Source organism: Oratosquilla oratoria, chromosome 11 (genome assembly GCF_046742065.1).
Source record: "Oratosquilla oratoria isolate Oo_2021 chromosome 11, ASM4674206v1, whole genome shotgun sequence".
In the NCBI taxonomy this organism is placed as follows: Eukaryota; Metazoa; Arthropoda; class Malacostraca; order Stomatopoda; family Squillidae; genus Oratosquilla; species Oratosquilla oratoria.
In genome coordinates, this window is record NC_134787.1 from 52,919,809 (window position 1) to 52,937,308 (window position 17,500).

Here is a 17,500-nt window from a genome sequence, read left to right on the forward strand (position 1 = left end):
CCCTTTGATCTGTATGATTTTGAAGATGATCGTCGCAGATGCCAAGAAGAGCGGAAGTCCTCGCCGAACCAGTGTTCTGTACCACCAGATTATTATTAATTTATTTATCTATTCATTTATTTATTTATTATTACTGAGAAGCTATTATCCTTACCACAAGAAATCGCAGCTTCATTACGTGTGCACATCTCTTGTATTCCGACGGTATAAAGGTACGGAGGTGGAAAAGTGCGTATGTATGCATATCTATATGTGAAGGTTTGTTTATATGCATATATATATATATATATATATATATATATATAAATATATATATATATATATATAAAAATATATATATATATATATATATATACAAATAATAGATATGGTTGTTTATGCATACATACTTATATGTATACGCATAAACACACACGTAAACGTACACACACACATACAAGTGTGTGTGTGTGTGTGTGTGTGTGTGTGTGTGTGTGTGTGTGTGTGTGTGTGTGAGAGAGAGAGAGAGAGAGAGAGAGAGAGAGAGAGAGAGAGAGAGAGAAAGAGAAAGAGACGGAGAGAGAGAGAAAGAGAGAGATAGAGGCAGACAGGGGGGAGGAAAGAACGAGTGTTGGAAAGGGATGAATTAGTGGACTAATGGAACAAGAGAATTTGTGGGGTGGAGGGGTGGAGGGGTGGTCGAAGACCGAAGATCAAGAGTCTGAAGGAAGAGCTGTTAGGCCTCCTTTTCCTCTCCCCTCTTCCCTTGGGTCCCCTCTCCCCCCCCTCTCCCCCTTCCAGCGGCGTCCCCTCTCACACGAAACACCACAGCATACAGTAGAAAACGATTCGCCAATTAGTTCCCGCATCAAAAAGCTTCATTCTTAATTACGGGACTCTAATCAAAACTTGGAGGAAGATCCGCCCCGAAAAAGGCGGCAGCAAGCGGCGCGCATTCCTCGGAGGCTCGCCGCACGCCGCCGCCGCCGCCGCCGCCGCTGCCTCGTACTCCTCCTCCTCCTCCTCCTCCTTCTCCTTCTCCTACTCTTCCTCCTCCGTCGTTTCCTCCTCCGCTCACGCACATGATTTGTTTCCAAAACTAAGCGCTTTAATTAAAATGCCAAAAATGTCAGCTACTCGAGCAATGTGGGGGTCAGAAACGGGTCGGGGGCTCCGCTCCCGAGGAATGTGAATCCACGCTGGATATATTAGGAAGGCCTGCCTCACTGCCTCGCCCGCCCGCCCGCCCACCCACCCGCGCGCCCACACGCCCGCACGCCCACGATCCATCACGCCCATTGCCCGCCTCACCCAAGTGCCCGTTCAGCGAAGTGCAAGGATCTCCCAGCGCCCCGCGGGCGATTGGTGCATACCACGCCCACCGCCCTCCGAGGGGCGTCCGGTGTCCAGCAACGCCCAATGCAAAGGCGTGGACCGAAGAAAGAGGGTTGCAGGTCTGAGGGCGGGTGGGAAGGGTGGTGGGCGTGTTAAATCCGGTGTCGAAGGTGTGCACTCACGTACAAATGCGAGCGAGTAGGTTAAAGGTTCCACGGGTGCATATGTCTGTGTGTAAACGTTTTTGCACACGAACCGAAACGAGAAAAAAAAGTTTTGAATTGTCTCTTTTTTTCTCTCCGTTTTATTCATTTTTTCTTGTATGCACAAATCTCCATGCCAGCCTTTGCGTGTTCTGCATTTGAAACCATCAACTCAAGCACACACAAACCTATACAGGCAGAGGTGAGCTTCAAATTGACAGTGGAAACGCGGTGGGTACGCTTGTTTGCAAACAGTCCATATGTTTGAGGGTCGGAAGAGTCAAGGCAGAGTATATAAAAGTGTAATATGTCAGAGTGTAGAGGTAGAGCTAACGCATGTAAGGTTGGATAGTATTTTTGTAATAACTGATAAAGAAAAAAATCGAATATAAACGGCTCTGCGAGGCCAGGCGAGGTCATATCAGGTCAGAGAAGGAAGGCAAGGAGAGAGGTCAGGGAATTTAGGGAGAAGGCAAAGATGTATCATATGTTATTTCACCTTTCGAGATGTTGATTGTGTTAAGGTTGATGATTCTTGGGGTGTCTTTGTTGAATGGTGCGGGAAGTGTAATTGTGACTGGTGAGTTAGGATTTGGAGGGTGAGTGATCGGATGAGGATGAGGATGAAGAATAGGTGGTGGAGAGTAAAAATAGGATGAGGATATAAAGACAAAGATGAGTATTAGGATTTGGAGGATGAGTCATCGGATGAGGATGAGGAATAGGAGGTGGAGAGTGAAAAATAGGATGAGGATAAAGACGAAGATGAGTATTAGGATTTGGAGGATGAGTCATCGGATGAGGATGAGGAATAGGAGGTGGAGAGTGAAAAATAGGATGAGGATAAAGACGAAGATGAGTATTAGGATTAGGAGGGTGAGTCATCGGATGAGGATGAAGGATGAGGATGTGGAGAGTAAAAATGGGATGAGGATATAAAGACGAAGATGAGTATTAGGATGAGAATGAGGACGAGTCGGAGCAAGGGAAATCGGAAGTATAGGTCTGTGGAAGTAGAAGTTGTAAAGTATGGCTTGGAAGCGCATAGCAGAAGGAGGATAAGGAGGAGGAGGAAGAGGAGGATGAGGAGGAGGAAGAGGAGGATGAGGGAAGAGGAGGATGAGGAGGAGGAAGAGGAGGATGAGGATGAGGAGGAGTAGAGGAGAATTGTGTATAGGCATCAGGGGAAGGCTTGTGGGTTTCGAAAGAAGGGTGATGAGTTTGGAAGAAGGAAGAGAGTTTCCGAAAAAAAAGAAGTAGATGATAGCTGACTCTGCCCAACGGGTCGTCTCGAGTGCTGGGCGAAGGCTATCGAAAAAAAAAGACGAACAACTTCGGAAGAGAGATGATGACCAATCTCGGAAAAAGAGGAAGGAAAGACGCCATGCAGTTGAAAATGAAGAGAAATGAAGAGCATCGAGTGGACAAGTGGAGAAAAAGAGGCGCTTTCTGACTCAAGTTTCATGTTTAAAAGAAATATGAAGAAAGAGGGGCTTCGGTCGTGCTACCTTCAGAAGCGGAAGTGTGGCCGAAGTAAAAAAAAAAAAAAAAAAAGTGAAATGAAGAGACACCAGATATGGTTAGACTCGAAAGGTGAAGAATCTGTTGGGCACTCCATAAGGATGGTGATTCAGAGGAGGAGGAGGCGGGTAGACCGTGGTAGGAGTCAGGGTTCGAAGATTCTAGAAAGATGAACTGATAGCCAATGTTGTATAAGGTCGGAGGACTATTTATCCCTCTGCAATACTGTGACTCAAAAAAAAAAAAAAAAAAAAAAAGACGGGGGTCCCGGTCGGTGAAGACGCTTTTCAAGCCGGGGGGAGGGGAGAGGGAGAGGGGGGATGCACCACGACACTCAAATGAATACAGTCGTCTTGTATTTGCCCCCAACAAGATCTGATTAACGTTCTACTATATTGCGGAGATCAAGGAGATCTCGGGATACTTTTTTGTCTCGAAGGTGTAACTGTACAGCACGATAGCCCGAAGGGGGAAAGGGTCTAGAGCCGCGGGGAAATCGAGGAGAGCGGGGCTAGTGGTCGAGTGTTCTTCACTTAGGAGGGAGAAATCGAGTGTTAGAGGAGGAGGGGGAGACTTGCGAAGGCTGGAGGCGAGAGGAACCCCCCCACCCCCCGTCCCTCTCCTCTCCCCTGAGGCGCGTAGGTCGCATAAGAAATGTGGAATTGACACAAGGAAACGGACGATGAGGTCGATTGGAAGAGAAGGGTTTCGGTCAAGGGAGGTGGACAAGGTCCGCTGATGGAAGGAAGCAGGTCTAGAAGAGAAGAAGGAGGTAGAATGATGAGGGAAGAATTATCGCGAAAGGAGATAAGGGTTGGTGGGAAAGGAACGAAGGATAAAGATGACGAGGGTGAAGAGGAGAAGGGGGAAGAAAAGGAGGAGGGTAGGGGATAGAAAAGGGGAGGGAGGGGGAAGAGAGGGTGGTGAAAGGGAAAGAGGAGGAGTAAGAGGAGGAACAGTGAAAGACGAAGATAAGGAGAAGGAGGAGCAGGAGGGAGAGGAAGAGATAAAAGAGAAGGAGGGGGAGAAAGAGGTGAAGGAGGAGGTGGAGAGGACAAAGAGGAATAAAGAAGAGGAGAAGGAGAATAGGATAAGGATGAGATGATGGAAAAGGAGGATGAGAAGGTGAAAGGGTAAGAAGAGGAATAGGAGGAGAAGGAGAAGGAGGAGGAGAAATGATAAAAGGAAAAAGAAGAAGAAGGATAGGAAGAGGGGAAGAAGCCGCACGAGGAGGAGAAAAGAGAGAAGGAAAGGAAGAAGGCGCAGAAAGAGGAGAAGAGAAGAAAACCAGAGTTTCTGTCCTTGAAGACTATATAGCGCCGAAGAGTTGAAGTCATAGAGGGAGTAAAGGAGAGAGTTGAAGAAGGTAACAGAAAGGAGGGGTAATAATTAGAAGCTAAAAAGTAACCAAAATTCCTTTATCATCTAAGAATTATTTTCCCTCAAAGAAGAATGATTGGGAAGAGCGGTGAATAGGTTTATGGACGGGTGTGGGATGGTTGTAGGGAGAAGGCTTTTTGTTATGTGTACAAGAATCCTTTACAGATTACAGCAAAATCTGCTACAGAGAGACCCTTGGGTTAAAACTAACTTATGTGCTTGTATTGCGGTCGATAGCGGCGGCGACGCAGATCAAGCGCGCGCTGCTGATCCTTCGCGATAACGGCCACGGCGGGACGGAGTGTCTCAAGACTCTTCATCTATCTGTTTACTCTTTAAATTGCACCTGGATCAGACTGTAAGGGTGTTGAAGCCTTACGTACTGTAGGTATAGGCGGGTTTCTGGGAAGTTTTGCACACAATATTTCTTACGGATATAGTAAGAATAACTACATCAAGGAACGTGAATAAAGCGATTTATGTCGAGAATATGGGACGGTGTTTAACGGAGTGGGGGCTATGTTCTTTATGATTGATGGCCCTGATGAAGGTAACACTGCGTTGATGGTGATCGACACTGAGGTAGACTACGCCCTTAAACACCTTTACTTGGGATCAGGGTTTAGCGATGACGCGAGGGTAGGTCTTCATTAAATTTCGTGCGAAGGACAACTCAACTTTTGGCCTTAATGTGCGACAAACAATCTCCAAAAATGCGGATTGCTTAATGTAACAGTTCCAAAAGACTTGGTGATGTTTAAGAAAATGCGCCAGTAAGTGTGTATCACAATTAGGCATACATTCTGTGCAAGATGTAATTTTTAAGACGGGACGGAGAATCTTAGAACCAAACTTGAGGAGGCCTAACGTAGAACCCTTTAGCATAGTATCTGAATAATACAGAAACGCCAACAGTCCTGGATGTAGACTTCTGACACAAACATCGCAATTCGATTACAATATAAATCCTCCTGATAAAGTTGTAGGGACTGTCGGAAGCTAAAAATCTAATCCCGGGTGACTTAGACCAAACGGGCTACTACGTTTGATGTCCCACAATCTAAGAAGAACGACAAATAGGAACAACAGTTAAGCTTCGGTTGTGTTCCTATGTTGAAAGTGCAGAGCAAAGTAAATCCCAAGGACTGAATATCTGGGACAAAGCCGCTGTAATTTACAGGTATTTTTCATTCGGCGGGTTAACATGTATAGATTGTATCACCGGCTTGTGATTACAATAATCTTTCCAATATTAACATGTTTATGAACTATGTTCAAGTATGTTTTGTACTTTTTGTTAATGAACTAATTAATCGCAGTAATGGTAATCACAATAATGATAACCGTAATGATGATGATAATGATGATTGTGTATGTGTGTGTGTGTGTGTGTGTGTGCGTGCGTGTGTACTTGTGTATGTGTGTGTGTGCGTGCGTGTGTACTTGTGTATGTGTGTGTGTGCGCGTGTTTATGTGTGAATGTAGTGTGCGTGTGCACGTGTCTGTATATAGGTGTGTATGCGTGTGTACACATGCCATACGTGTAGATTCATAAGAGTGATGATGTGTGAAAGGCCGCCGCAATCGTGCGCTGGGGAGGAGGAGGAGAAGAAGAAGAAGAAGAAGAAGAAGAAAAAGAAGAAGAAGAAAAAGAAGAAGAAGAAGAAGAAGAAGAAGAAGGAGAAGAAGAAGAAGAAGAAAAAGAGATAAAGAGAGATAGATAGATAAATAGATACATAAGTAGATAGAGAGTAAGAGAGATAGAGATCGATAGATAGAGATCGATAGATAGCTAGATAGCTAGATAGATATATAGATAGATAGAGAGAAAGAGAGAGAGAGGGAGAGAGAGAGAGAGAGAGAGAGAGAGAGAGAGAGAGAGAGAGAGAGAGCCAGGAGAGCTTGTTATCGGCACCTGGATGGTGATCGCAGGTGCGGCGTCTCGTCGCAGGAGGTCTTGGTCGAGATCGGCTCCGACTTTAATGACGCTAGGTCATCCCCCCTCCCCCGCGACTCCTTTCAGACCTGGAATCATCGTTCTATTCCCGTATTTGCCTCGTAGGTCCCTCATATTTTTCTGCTTTCCAATTATGTCCTCTCGTGAGATCAGTTTTCCAGGAGCTTAAAGAAAAAACAGGGAACTCCGAGTTGGGGGGGGGGTTTCCTTGGTTTGGTTATGTGAGGACTCTTTCGTGTCCGTGACCTAATGTGTGTTCATACACACACGCATACACACACACACACACACACACACACACACACACACACACACACACACACACACACACACACACACACACACACACACACACACACACACACACACACACACACACACACACACACACACACACACACACACACACACACACACACACACACACACACACACACACACACACACACACACACACACACACACACACACACACACACACACAAATACAGAAATGGAAAATGAATGCTCGGTGACATGACAACATTTAGGAGAGGGAAGAAGAGGAGGGAGAGGAGGAGAAAGAAGAGGAGGACGAGGGGGAGGAGGATAAGGAGGAGGTGGAGGAGGTAGAGAAGGAGGACGTGAGGAATGAGGAGAATGAAGAGGAGGACGAGGATGAGGAGGAAGAAAAAGAAGAGGAAGAATAAAGCAAAAAAATAAGATGAGGAGGTTGAAGAAGAAAAGGAGAAGGAGAAGGAGGAGGAGGGGAGGAGGAGGAGGAGGAGGAGAGGAGGGGGAGGGGAGGAGAATGAGGAGAGGAGGAAGGGAGGAGGAGAAGTAGGAGGAGGAAGAGAAGGAGAAGAAAAGAGGAATGGAACTTGTTGAACAGGGAACAACTGCCGAAGACTCGGGTGGTAAAAGGAGAGGGGAAGAGAGGGGAGAGGAGGATAGGGTAGGGGAAGGGAAAGGTAGGGAGGGGAGGGGAAAGGAAAGGGAAAGGAAGGAAGGGGAGGGGAGGGGAGGAGAGGAGAGGTGAGGCGAGGGGAGGATCTGTAAATTGGCTTCCCCTCCTGAGGTCAAGGTGGCAACAGATGAGAGAGTCACAGTTGGGGGAAGGAATAATCAAGAGCTGGAAGTTGTGCTTTGGAGGGAAGAAGGGTGAGGCAGAATAAAGGTGTAGCTTTCAGAATGAGTGAGTGAGTGAGTGAGTAATTTAGGGAGGGTGGGAGGGAGGAAGGCAGAGAAGAAAAGTGTCCTCAAAAGGATGGAGCTCAAAAGAAGAGAAAAAGACGAAAGGTGGAGAAATTAGAGAAGACATTGAATGCTTCGGCATCTGGGATGTCATAAGCCTGTTTTATCCACCGAAAATTTTAATACACGAATAAAGCATGAATGGAAAAGGCATGCAATGCGAAGAAGTAATGCACATGGGGGTGCTGATCACAACAGCATTATTATCAACATGTTGAAAGGGTGGTGGGTAGTTTAAATGATAAACACGTAAAAACACAAAGAATATACAGCAATGTGCATAGGCGTATTTATATAGAGAGGAAGAGCAAGAGAGAGAGAGAGAGAGAGAGAGAGAGAGAGAGAGAGAGAGAGAGAGAGGTATTGGAGATAGTTTGATAGCTGTCTGCAAGGGACTGAAAATTTCAACGAAAGCAAGGAAGATGTGATGTGTTGAATGTCGGGGTTAGGAGTAAATAATTAGTTGATACGAGAAGGTGGAAAGGAAAAGGAAAAGAGGAAAGGGGAGATAAAAGAGGGGAGGAGGAAGGAGGGAGAACACAAGGAGGCCAAGAAGGAGAACCACGAGACTTGTATGTTCTCTCGAGTCTTAGGGACGGGCCGGAGGGTGAGGGAGAGAGGAAGGCGAGGAAGGAGGGGGAAAGGACCTGGGAGGGAGGGAGGGGGTGGGTGGGGTGGTACGGAAGGAGGAGGGTTGAACTCAGGAAGGGGGGGCAGGGGACGGGAAAGGGGGAAGAGGACGGGGAAAGGAGGGGAGGGGAGGGGAGGGGAGCGGGAAGACAGGAAAGGGGGACTTGGGAATCATATGAAAGCTCATAAGGCAAGAAGTACCCTGGGGGGAAGAGGGGGATGAAGAGGATGAGGTGGGGGAGGAGGAAGAGGACAAGGGAGGATGAGGAGGAGTATGAAGAGACAGAGGAAGAGGGGAGGAGAAAGAGAATGACGATGAGGTAGAGGTTGAGGAGGAAGAGGAGGAGGAAGAGGAGGAGGAGGAGGAGGAGGAGGAGATGGACGATGAGGTAGAGGTTGAGGATGAAGAGGAAAAGGAGGGGAGAAGGAGCAGGAGCAGGAGAGGAAGGAGGATGAGGTTGAGGAGGATGAGGAAGAGGGGGGGAGGAGGTGGTGGAGGAGGAGGGAATTTGAAGAGAGAATTTGAGGAGAAAGATAGGGAGGAAGAAAAGGAGAGGGAGGAGGAGAATAAGTGAAGGAGGAGGAGGAGGATAAGGGGAGAGGTAGAAGAACAGGAGGAGGAGGAAGAGGTGGGTGGGGGAAGAGAAGTAGAAGGGTAGGAGGAGGAGGAGGTGAGTTGGGGAGGAGGAAAAGAAGAGCAAGAGGAGGGGAGGAGGAGGAGGAGGAGGAGGTAGATGAGGAGGAGAAGTAGAAGGAAGGAGGAGGAGGAGGAGGAGGAGGTAGATGAGGAAGAGAAGTAGAAGGAAGGAGGAGGAGGAGGAGGAGGAGGAGGAGGAAGAGGAGGAGAAAAAGAGGGGGAGGTGGGTGGAGAAACAGAGTAAGAAGAGATGAAGAACAGGAGAAGGAGGAGGAGGATGTAGTTAAGGGAGAAGGTGATGATGGGCGCCAGGAAAAAAAAATCTCTTCACTTGTCTCGTTGTCGTCGCACTGTCTTTATGCACTTCGTAGCACACCTCCACTACGAAGGATGCAGAGTTCGTAGTTAGTGACTTCTTCGTGCGAAGTCTCTCGTGGATGGCTGGCAGCAACAGACTCCACTTGTGGAGTCTAAAGACGGTCCAGGTCCTCCACAAGGTCCTTCCAGGAGCCGAATGGAGGACTCTGGGGGATACCTAGACACTCTGGGGGGTTCTGACGGGTCCTGGTGCGGCTTAATACAGAATGTGCAGAAACACGAACTGGTGAGGCGAGGCTAAGCGAAGCCAGGCGAGACGAAGCGAAGCGCGTCTGGGTGTAATGGGTTGTTACGGGGTGGTTGGGGGTTGCAACGGCGGGGGTGGGGGAGGGAGGGAGGGAGGGAGGGAGGTGGTAACAGCAACGGTAATGTTCTGTTACCAATGTTCATATGCAGGAACATCAACTGGGTGCATGCAGCACAACACGGCGTGGGAATGGAAGCTGTGGGTGAATGTGTAGGTGTGTGTGTGTGTGTGTGTGTGTGTGTGTGTGTGTGTGTGTGTGTGTGTGATTCACCATGGTCTTGGACCACGTGTTGGACTTGTGATCGACAGCTATTTCCCTCTCGGAAGAGAGCTCAGAGCTCATATATGACCGATCTATGGGTAATGCTGTGACCTTACACACGCACACACCCCCAACTCCCCGCCCACGAGAGTTGGAGTAACGACCCATGGCGCAGGGATACTGAAATTATTTCAGCCCTGGGCGGGATTCGAACCTTGACTGCCGAGGTGGCAGCCGGGAACTCTAACCACTGCGCCACGAGTGTGTGTGTGTGTGTGTGTGTGTGTGTGTGTGTGTGTGTGTGTGTGTGTGTGTGTGTGTGTGTGTGTGTGTGTGTGTGTGTGCACGCATTCCCGCGCAGTCACAGTGCGCCTTAGCGCACACGTGGTGACAAGCATCGGCACGGGAAGGACTTGAACAAGAAGGTCGTGCACTTGATTAAAGAGAGAGAGAGAGATAGAGAGAGAAAGAGAGAAAGAAAGAAAAAAAAATTGTCGAGGGATCGATTCGTGTAACATCATTCCCATATCCAGTAGTTTAAGATTAATTCATTCAATAACCAATCAATGTTGAAAAAAAACAAGTGAATACTAATACGTATATCTGCGAATATTCATTCAAGAAGTGACAGGTCATTAACTTGTTGATTTATGATCGAGCACTGGTGACCTCATTATGTAAGATTTGCAGACATAGTGGACAAAATGCGAAGATGTCAGGACACGCGACCATTGCACTTGGGTGAGGTCGAATTTGATGGGAGAGGTGGTTTAAGGATCGTGGTAGAGAGGTGGGGAGGTATACAAGTGGAAATGACGAATGAGAATGAAATGAGGTGTGATGATCATGATCGGGAAGGTCAAAAAAAGGAGAGGCATTATGAGAAAAGAAAAAGAGAGAAGGTAAAGGAGAGATAGAGGGATATTGGGAGGAGAAACAGCAAACAGAAGAAGAGGAGTAGAGGGTGGAAGAAGGAGTTTAATGCGGATCAAAAATTGGGAGGAAAGGAATTATCGAAAAATGATCGAGAAGAACGAGAATTAGGCGGGGAAGAAGGCGAAGGAAGACGAAGAAGGGAATGGCAAAGGAAAGCGGAGGACAACGAAAAGGAAAATGAAGAGAAGGGAGAAAGCTAAAGATAGAACGAATGGAGAGATGTAGAAGGAGCTAGGTATAGAAAATGGGAGAGAAAAACTGAAAGAGAAAGAAAGGGAAAAGAAAACGAAAAAGAGAACATGGAAGAGTGTAGGAGAGGAAAGGAGGGAGAAGAAATGAAGAATGGTTAGGGGACAGAAATATGGGAAATAAGGAAGAGGAGGAGGAGGAGGAGGAGGAGGAGGAGGAGGAGGAGGAGGAAGAATAGGAGTGGTTGTGGTAATTGAAGGGAGATGAGGAGAAAGATTAGTAGGAAAAAAGAGGAAGAAGAAAAGGATAAAAACAACGAGGAGAAAGAATGATAGGAAAATGTGCAGGGGTGGAAAGAAAATGGGAAGGAAGTCGAAGAATAGGAGCAGAAATTGTATGAGAATGAGGAAGATGAAGAAGGAAAGGAAGAACAGAAACAAGAATAAGCGTAGGAATAGTAGGAACAGGAGTGGGCGTGGAAGTGAGGGGAAAGTAAAGAAGAGAAGTAGACGTAGGAGTAGCAATAGGAGTAGAAATATGGACTTGGAGTAGGAGGAGAGTTAAGACTGAGAAAATGAGCGTTGGTCGGGCGATGATTGGTGGTTGTGGTGGGAGGGGAGGGGGAGGGGGTGGGCGGGATGAGGCCGCGTGTCCGGGTCTACTTACCGAAAGGATCGTGTTTGAAGAGTTCTCCCGTGAAGGAGCCGTCGTTGTCCCCGATGCCCTGTAGGGTGGAGAGACAGATATTAGCGTACCGTCCCTGAAACGGGCGCAGTCTTACTGTCTGTAGGCAGGGGCAAGAGACTCTTCCGAGTATCTTGCTGAACAGGGGGGCATGGGAGGGGCAGAAACTAATTCATGGAGAATGCCGTTATAATATTCTTTAAGAAGAATTGGATTGGCAGTCACTTCTTATGTAAATGGGTAGATGGAAATAAATCTAGGCAACTCTTTTTTGGGGTTTCCTTAACTGAATGAAATCACCTGGCGGCAACCAGGAGAAGTCTACAAGTCATAAATATCAGTGAAAGGGTTGAATATATAACCCCGTATCTAACACGGTATATCTATATGGTATAACTAGTATATACAGAAAACACAACTATGCATAGGTTATGATAGTGTCCTAGTTACTTATTTAGTTCTAGTATACAGGCAGCGGGGTGGTGGTCGTTGGAGTAGAGACTAGGTGTCATTACTATCGTGTCTCTCCCATACCACATACCACATACCACAAAGACAGTCACTAGCACTCCCGCTATTACGACCACCTGGACGGTTATCATCGTTGTCGGTGTCACGTTAACTGTCACCATCACTGCAATCACTGCAATCACTGTCATCGCCATTGACGTCTTGTGTTCCCAGGAATACGATCCAAAGAACGAGTTCGTCTTTTTTCCCTTGACTAACAGAACGCGGCTGACCTTAACTTAGAACGTCAAACAACACCAAACCAACCACTGGTTAGATAACCTCTTCTACCATAAACGAGTCCGATTGAACGTAATCTAATCTAACCTGGTCTAACCCTGAAGGCAGATAAGATAACGAGACTCGAATATATGCATGCAAAAGTTAATCCAAATCAGCATTACCTAGTCACACAAAACCGTACAACCTATCCTAACTGAGATAGTCTGTCAACGTCTTCTGGGCCATAACTTACTGTATATTTTTCATTATGATATTTCCTGAAGGTAAACCAAATGATACGTAAAAGACTTTCAAAATCAAGGCAAGGATGATTTGGGTCTCGGAGGAGATTGGGTCGTTTGTGGGGAAGTGACCTCACATAGGTCATGACCACGGACAAGGTGATGTCGGACCGGCGTGGCAACGAACTTGTCAAGAACAGAGTTCTTTCAAATCTGGTCCCTTCCCCGACTACTGGTCCCTTCCCGGTGTTTGGAACCACTGTACTAACGTAACGTAGCGAAACGTAACATAATGTGACGTAATCTAACGTAAATCAGCGTGACGCAACATAACACAACGTAACGTAATATAACGTAACATAACAAATGCTCCATGACCTTTGCCATGCAAATCAAAATATCGCCGGGAAAAAATGTACCACTGTACCTCGGGTACAATGGGAAAGGATTCAAAATATCCGATGGCAGGGAATGGACCTGCTGGGAAAGAATTAGATTTTTCAAGTCTATTGTTGCAACGACGAGCTCAGTGTTCGAGAGATCATGTGCGTACGTGTGTGTGTGTGTATGTGTGCGCGTGCGTGCGTGACAAGGAGTCGGAAAAACGAAGCGGTTGTCACTCGTGGCGTGTAAGAGTGACACAAGTGTGTAACTGAATCTTGTCATTCAGACACTACAAATGTATAGTGTCGTGTATACACAGGTATACGATAGTACATAAACGAAAATCGCGTATTAATGAAAGTCGCGTATTAATGAAAATCGCGTATTAATGAAAATCGCGTATAAACAGAAATCATGTATAGGAGAAAATGATTTCTATACAAAAACCGCCCATAATAAAATCGCACGTAAATGAAAATCGCGCGTAAGTGAAAATCGCGTGATGAAAGTCGCGTATTAATGAAAATTGCGTATAAAAAATCGTGTATAGGAGAAAATTGTTTCTATACGAAAACCGCCCATAATGAAAATAGCACGTAAGTGAAAATCGCGCGAAAGTGAAAATCGCGTATAAGCGAAAATCACGTATAAGCGAAAATCGCGTATTAATGAAAATCGCGTATAAACGAAAAAATTGCGTATAAATGAAGAAAACTGGGCATAAACGAGGAAAAGCGTATAATAAAAAACAGAGCTAAAAATCGCGTGTAATAGAAAATCGCACACGAACGAACCCGTGATCAAAGTTTTGTAGCTTCGTTACTGACACAAAGACCCCTTTTACTATCGAGATAGTGCCACTAAGATGAATATATCATAAAGGCAGCCATAATAAAAGAAGGACAAGTGGTACTTGAACCGGAGAGGATTAATCGAGATAGATCGATTCTCAAGGGGACGCCACGGGAATGAAGAATCCTGACGCCAGCCACAACAGAAACAAAAGCTTCACCCGGTGACGAAAGGGTCCAATATATATCCACTTATGGTCTACAAGGATCGTGTAAGCGTCATGGGTAGTTATCCGGCTCTGTAACGGATATTATGTATACGCAACGGTTTGCAAATGTTATTACAGATGACGTGTCATCTTGTAACGGATGATGGGTGGAATGTGAAAGCGATTTATTCATATGGTACTTTGGCATGGTTTGTGAGGAGGCGGCGTGGATGCATAGTGATGTGTCAACATTTGGCTTGCGTGAGATGGACTCGTACAGGCTTGTGATGCCGAGCAGAGAGGGGTGATGGTGTCACTGTCGTTCAAGTCGATATGTGTGCATATGTGCAATTGCAAACGAAATTCCCTCTCTCTCTCTCTCTCTCTCTCTCTCTCTCTCTCTCTCTCTCTCTCTCTCTCTCTCTCTCTCTCTCTCTCTCTCTCTCTCTCTCTCTCTCTCTCTCTCTCTCTCTCTCTCTCTCTCTCTCTCTCTCTCTCTCTCTCTCTCTCTCTCTCTCTCTATCTATCTATCTATCTTAATCTCTCTCTCTCTCTGTAGCTTCCTCTACTTCTTCCTCTTTGTCTGTCTGTCTGTCTGTCTCACTTTATCTGTCTATTTTTTCTTTCTTTCATTCTGTCTTTCTGTTTTTATGTATTTCAGTGTCTCTCTTGCTTTCTCTCCTTCCCTCTCTCTCTCTCTCTCTCTCTTTCTCTCTCTCTCTCTCTCTCTCTCACACACACACACACACACACACACACACACACACACACACACACACACACACACACACACACACACGTACACATACACACATAAACGAGTGTGTACGCACACACGTGCATGCGCTCACAGACACAAACATATGTGCAACCAGGTGAAAGAGTAAAGGGACGCGCTTACACATATATAAGTTCTTCATTTCCTAAAATCGAACTGCCCTCACAAGCATGGCCGTAGGTACGCGATTTCACTTCGTAAAGGGAGCGTCAAGTGGAATTTTTGGCAAGAGGACTTGGGGCAAGAGTCTGTCTGAGCCATGGAAGGGATGCATTCAACACCCCGCCTTACGCGCGCGCGCGCGTACAAACATACAAAAAAAAAAAAATCCAATTTCGATTTATCTTGGCGGGTAAGGGGTGGTGGGGAGCGCGGCGGGATGCGGAGGGGGAGGAGGGGGAGGGAGGGAGGGAGATTCGGGTAGATTGGAAGGTGGAGTACGATTGACGAAGGGGTCGACCACTGGGGACATGTGCTGGATAAAGAGAGATGCATATATTTTTTTTTCCCTGAGTCGAGTTTTATGTTACTGATTGATGAACAGTAGCTGTTGTACTTGAAATGAATTGTACTGTCGAGTGTTGGTGTATAGTAATTCAAACATAATAACGGGCGTGGAAAGGGGGGGAGGGGGGGACTGAATATTAAATAACCGCGGCTGGATTATCGTCAAGTGTTTCATTTTGATGGAAATTCGAAACACAGCCAACATGACACCGAATGGTACCTGTGTATATGAGGGTCCAGGAGGATCAAGTTGGGACGGAACCCCCCCCCCCACACACACACACACGTCGTCGACATACACTCCTTATGTGAATCATCCTCACATCGCTAATCCCTCTGGTCACATCATCTCAAACGATCCGTAACCACGATCGTCTCACCTGATGTGTCTTTGGTACGTGTTTGTTCGATAGCGAGGAGGGCCACGAAGACGAGTCAAAGTCTGGAGACAACGTGAATGGACTACTCGCTATGGGAGGGTAAGAGAGGCTGTCTGTAACCTGTTTTCTATCGAGGCGGTGTCGCGGGAAAGAATGAGATAACTTATCAGGAGATAAATGAACACAAAAGAAAGAGGAGCCGTACTTTTGAAATCCTTCTCGAAAGTTTCCTTTCACAAGAAAGAAAATCTTGTCTGGATTTATCGTTAAGTTTATCTAACTTATTGGCTTATTTATGAGAATGTATCTGTACTTTACAAAAGTATGATAGTTAAAACCAATAAAAATTCTATCTAATCGCAGATGGCGTTCGCGAGGACTGACGAAAACATTTAAAAACACGAAACTAAGTCCATTCAATTATACTAATCAGATCACGAATAGGTCTTGCATATCCCAGTGTCTGATCACTCTCCTGATCATCAAGTCCAGTGATCACGTGGTAGCGAATAAATGTTGAAACACACGGCCGTATATGATTTAAGTTACTGATCAAATGCCTCCCGACGTGATCACATACTGATCCCATTGGTGTGGATACTGATCCACGAACTCAATTACTTATCAGAGTTCAGGGCCTTTGGATTCTTCATGATCAACACTAGCTAAATCTGCATTGATTCCTTTACCTTAGCGACGTTTAGCGTAAGTTTCTGTTGCCTCTAAAGTCAGACGATCCCATTCAGATGATGGGTGTGTCCCCTGCCCTAACAAGAGAATCTCTATCGATCGAAACTTCCATTTCCCCTGGGGGCCTCCCCCCGAAGACGAATAGAATCGTCAGACGTTTGTCATATAGGAATGTATCCATTGCGTCACAGTGCTGAAAGGGTCAGATCCCCTTGGTGGCTGAGAGAGATTCTCAGTTGAATGGAATCATTTGGTGGTCTCAGATAGTTCCTGAAGAGCGAATTCGGGTCCTTTGTAGTATTGAGGCGAACTCTGAGCCTCGCGTCGTAATGTCATAGATCCCGATCTCTTTCTTTGGAAGAAAGTAGAGAGTGATGGGTTCCCAACACCCTCAGGTACGAGTATCTAAGGTAGTTGGTTCCTTCCGGAGGACTCATGAGCCTGTACTCCTACATAACGCATCCTATTGAGGAAGGACAATTAACGCCTTTGCCCTGCTTGCGTTGAAACCCCAAGAGGATCTCGTTATTCTGTAGGAACACCAAATGTAAACCGTAATCAGGTTCTTTGAAACATCAAGACAAGACCTCTTTTCTGTCGGGTGACTTGGCACTGCCGGCGTAATAAAAAAGAAAAAGAAAGAAAGAAAGAAAGAAGGAAAGAAAGAAAGAAAGGAATCTAGCCGCCTCCTTCGATCCTCGCTTTACCAGAAAGTAATCCCACGCTTAGGTTTGTACTTCGCGAGTTCGGAATTGTTTAATGATACTCGCTTGGCAGTACAGTGAAGGACAAGTCATATCGATCCTCTTGAACTCAGCTTTGCAAATATATCCTGTAGAGAGATGATGCAATTTTGTACAATAAAACAAGAGAGGCTTTTACCGTAAAACAATTAATGTATAGGAAAAAGCATCACAAATTCTTTTTTCCTTACAACGGAAGTCATTGTTGAACAGTTGCATTTTGGAGGGAATGCATAACTTTGGTCGTCCATTATAACCTTTTTACATTGCATTTTAGTATTCATTCTAGCTGATACCAAGCGATTTTACTCAGGGAAAACGCCTCCGTGGATACACAGTTGAACCCAACTCGAAACTTTTACCACTATCCCTCTTTGCAATTTTTTAGCTGACGCCAGAAGATTTTATTCAGCTGAGGCAAGCCTATTCTGAAGCGGCAGGATTACAAGCAATAAAAGGAAAACACATTTGTT

The 17,500-nt window shown here is 46.0% G+C and overlaps 1 protein-coding gene across 3 annotated transcripts in view; it reads right to left on the bottom strand.

Moving 5' to 3' along the window:
• The window catches only part of LOC143029831 (transcription factor AP-2-epsilon-like), a 224,772-nt gene that overhangs the window by 66,485 nt on the left and 140,787 nt on the right, over window positions 1-17,500 (bottom strand). For 2 of the 3 annotated variants that reach the window (XM_076192909.1, XM_076192908.1), the window contains exon 5: window positions 11,554-11,647. In XM_076192909.1, coding sequence (XP_076049024.1) covers window positions 11,554-11,647 — 94 coding nt within the window. The remainder of the gene's footprint in view (window positions 1-11,553; window positions 11,648-17,500) is intronic. The other variant, XM_076192910.1, reaches the window with a different exon arrangement.